We start from the raw sequence: 3,182 nt of genomic DNA, 5'->3' as shown, positions 1-3,182 counted from the left end.
GCTACAAACATAATGAAAAAAGAATTGATGTTGTGCACCCAAAGATTTCGGGCTTAAGGTATTTCTATTTCATATTTTACGTTATAAACAACTAAGCAGTAATAATCCTAACTACTACAAAGAGTAAACATTTCACGCTTCGGTGAAAAGCTATTCTCAACTGTATAAATTTCATAAAATCCTGACTCTCATCAAAGGATGCTCAAGGGAAGTTGTTTTTGTTATTAGCATGTTATAAATTGCAAAAAATATTTAATTAGCCAGCATTCAAAAAAAAAACCAAACTTGAATGTGATGAAAGAACACTATCATCAAAAGTTCAAGGACAAACCTCAATCTGTCTTCGGGTTTTTGCTACATCAAGAGGACACGTTGCAGCAGCAGCAATGCTACCAGCAACAAAACCGGCTGAGAAATTTGCCCCTAAGATACTAGCTGCATTGCCTTCTTCACCAACTAGTGTAAGTAGTCTACGTCGGATCTGCAGGAAGGAACTACAATGTCAATATACATGAGCACAGGCCGGGTTCCATGAATAAAAAACAGCGCAACTTTCCATGCACTTTTCCATCTGTATGAAGATATAAATAAAATGAAGTATCCAGATCAATACGATCTAGTTATCCATTTCTGCAAATTTACCATGTTAAATGTGCAGTTCCTACCCAAGTAGCTCAAAAAAAAAAAAAAAAAAAAAAACCTTACCGGTTCAAGAGTTGACCAGCAGATAGCAGAAAAAGGAACATCACGAGCAAGTTGAGCTCCCACACCCATCCACAGGAAACGATAGCTTTGTGCTGCAAGTTATAAATAAGTTAACAACCCCATTATCAAACAACAATGTTTATGACCAGATCTTAGGTCTAAGATAATATGAAGGTTTGGGAAAGAACAAAGATCTTAGGTCTAATAAATACAAAGGCATGCTGTGAATCAAGATCCAACTCGCCTAAACTCAAAAAGCGACAAGCACGTTTTGGTTGGAGAGAACAATTTAAAAAGTTACTTTAAAGTCAACATTCCTCTTAAATATGACAAAACATTTTAACTAAGTAGAGGCATATACATACCGCTTTGTTGACTCACTGTACTACTAACAGGTGATAGAACACCACCCAATGTTTTTATGATGCCAGGGGGCTTGACTCCATCACGTAACTCTTTAAACGCCTGATATTATCAGTAAAAAGATAACTAGTGAGAAAATTTACTGGAATATTATGGCACTGTAATATGATATTAAAAAATATATATAATAATTGATTGACAGCGCCATTGTTAAAAACTGCCCGGGAATGAAAGCTATCCAGTTACGGTTATTCTAAGCTAATAAGGAACTAAATAACCGACAGTCGCTTTATGCCATCATCTACCAGTCTGCCAACATATGAAAGAGTGAGAATATGTACTAAGTATCAGAAAAATATCAAAGAACAAAATTCATGACGCAGATATGCAATTTTGCAAGAATAACCAAGAAAATAACAAGAAAAAGATAACAGATTTGAACATCAGTTCATTGAATACTATGGTTATCAACACTCAGTAAGCCGTTAATGTGTTAAAAAAGGGAGAGCTATGAACTATATTACAGTGTCCTGGAGATTTTAGTTGGGATAAGCCTGTGCATTGAAACTCACAAGATTACATAAGATACATTAAACAAAAATCTTGCTCAAGATTAAACTTTTTACAAGGTGTCATATTAACGTAACGCATTTTCTGCTGCTATACTGCCATGGATTAATGAAAGGAGGGAGAGAGGGAAGGTAGGGAGAGAGGGAGGGAGAAGGGCAGGGTGGGTTAGCAAAGCTAACGCAAATGATTCTAGGTTTTTTTTTCTCTGCAATTAGTTGCACTTGGTTTCTGAGATGGGGTAATAATTTTGAATAGTGCGGACTTAATAAGGAGTTTCAGCATGTTTGGAGGATGTGGCCAGCTTTTCTGTGACCTTGCAGAAGGTTGGACAGTTGAACTAAAATCTGTTAACTGAATCTGCATCTCAAGCATATCTATCCAATGGAATTGATAAACTTATAGAGTTCCAAACCATGGGACATATACCTGCATACGTGTCCTGGCCAACTCAATAGGATAACAAGTGATACAAGCTAATGATCGTGCTACTGATCCTGCCACTAGCGGAACATATGGTGTCAAACTAGGAGTATTGGCCGATGTGAAATCTTCAATCCAATTGCGAAAGATATCATAACAAGGTAAATATATTCCCACCTATTAGCAAATAAAAAAAAGTATTAGTAGTTATAAATCACACCGAAAATTCTTTCTAGACCCCAACGATAATAGTTTGATCCTTAATAAAGGTTGTAATTCAATCACCATCCAAATCAGTAGAAAAGGAACTTACAGTTGGTACAGCTAAGGCCAACCCGGCATTAGTGCCTCTCCATAATCTCCCTAGTCCTTCCTGTATTTTCCCATTCCATTAGATTATTGCAAATAACAAATTATTAAAAAAAACATAAATATGCGCCATCAAAACATGAAGCAAATGAAAACCTACTTGTCTAACGATTTTGTAGAAAACATCAAGCGTTCCCTTGTACTTGAAACAATCCGGAGGACATAACGTTGCGGTACCAAATATTCCAGCACGGGTGCACGAAGGAGAGCATCTGAAATCTGAGAAAAGCTGAAATACGCATCGAAAACCAATGTTTAGCCCGACAAATAGAGCACGGTCAAGCATAGGGCTCAGATAGCCGAACCCAAAAGTTTGGGTTAAAAGGCTTTGTTGTTGTTGCTAAACATCCTCACTTCGTCGCTTTTTCACTTACTACTGATTAACACATTAACCAGTTTATGTTCCCTTTTTATTTTCTTACACAAATACTAGTGAATACTGCAGAAATCAAATGGCCCCAATCTAAAATCACTCTAAAAAACAACAAATTCAAACCAAAAAAAAAAGAAAAGAATTATACCGTATTAGGGCCAAGAGATGCCATATGTCTCCCAAACTGATTCTGAGAAGAATTATACAACACTCCAGCCGCCTGCGCCTGCAACCTCGTCTAAGAACAAACAAACAAACAAACCCTAATAATCATTAATCAAGACCCTAACCAAAAAAAAAAAACCTTAAAAAAAACAAAAAGTTCCCACCTTTGCGACATCAAGAGGGTTAACGAGGATCGCCGAGAGCACCGCCGCGCCGG

General features: G+C 37.0%; 1 protein-coding gene across 1 annotated transcript in view; it reads right to left on the bottom strand.

The window, feature by feature from the left end:
• Positions 1 to 3,177, bottom strand: part of LOC109829850 (mitochondrial carrier protein MTM1) — a gene marked incomplete at its 5' end in the record, with an annotated part of 5,577 nt that extends 2,400 nt beyond the window's left edge. Inside the window, 8 exons of the mRNA XM_020396914.1 lie at positions 332 to 481; positions 706 to 797; positions 1,071 to 1,170; positions 2,065 to 2,235; positions 2,372 to 2,431; positions 2,528 to 2,656; positions 2,949 to 3,038; positions 3,130 to 3,177. Of these exons, the coding sequence (XP_020252503.1) occupies positions 332 to 481; positions 706 to 797; positions 1,071 to 1,170; positions 2,065 to 2,235; positions 2,372 to 2,431; positions 2,528 to 2,656; positions 2,949 to 3,038; positions 3,130 to 3,177 (840 nt within the window). The remainder of the gene's footprint in view (positions 1 to 331; positions 482 to 705; positions 798 to 1,070; positions 1,171 to 2,064; positions 2,236 to 2,371; positions 2,432 to 2,527; positions 2,657 to 2,948; positions 3,039 to 3,129) is intronic.

Source organism: Asparagus officinalis, chromosome 1 (assembly GCF_001876935.1).
Source record: "Asparagus officinalis chromosome 1, Aspof.V1, whole genome shotgun sequence".
Classification (NCBI taxonomy): Eukaryota; Viridiplantae; Streptophyta; class Magnoliopsida; order Asparagales; family Asparagaceae; genus Asparagus; species Asparagus officinalis.
This window is presented reverse-complemented; position numbering and strand designations above follow the sequence as displayed.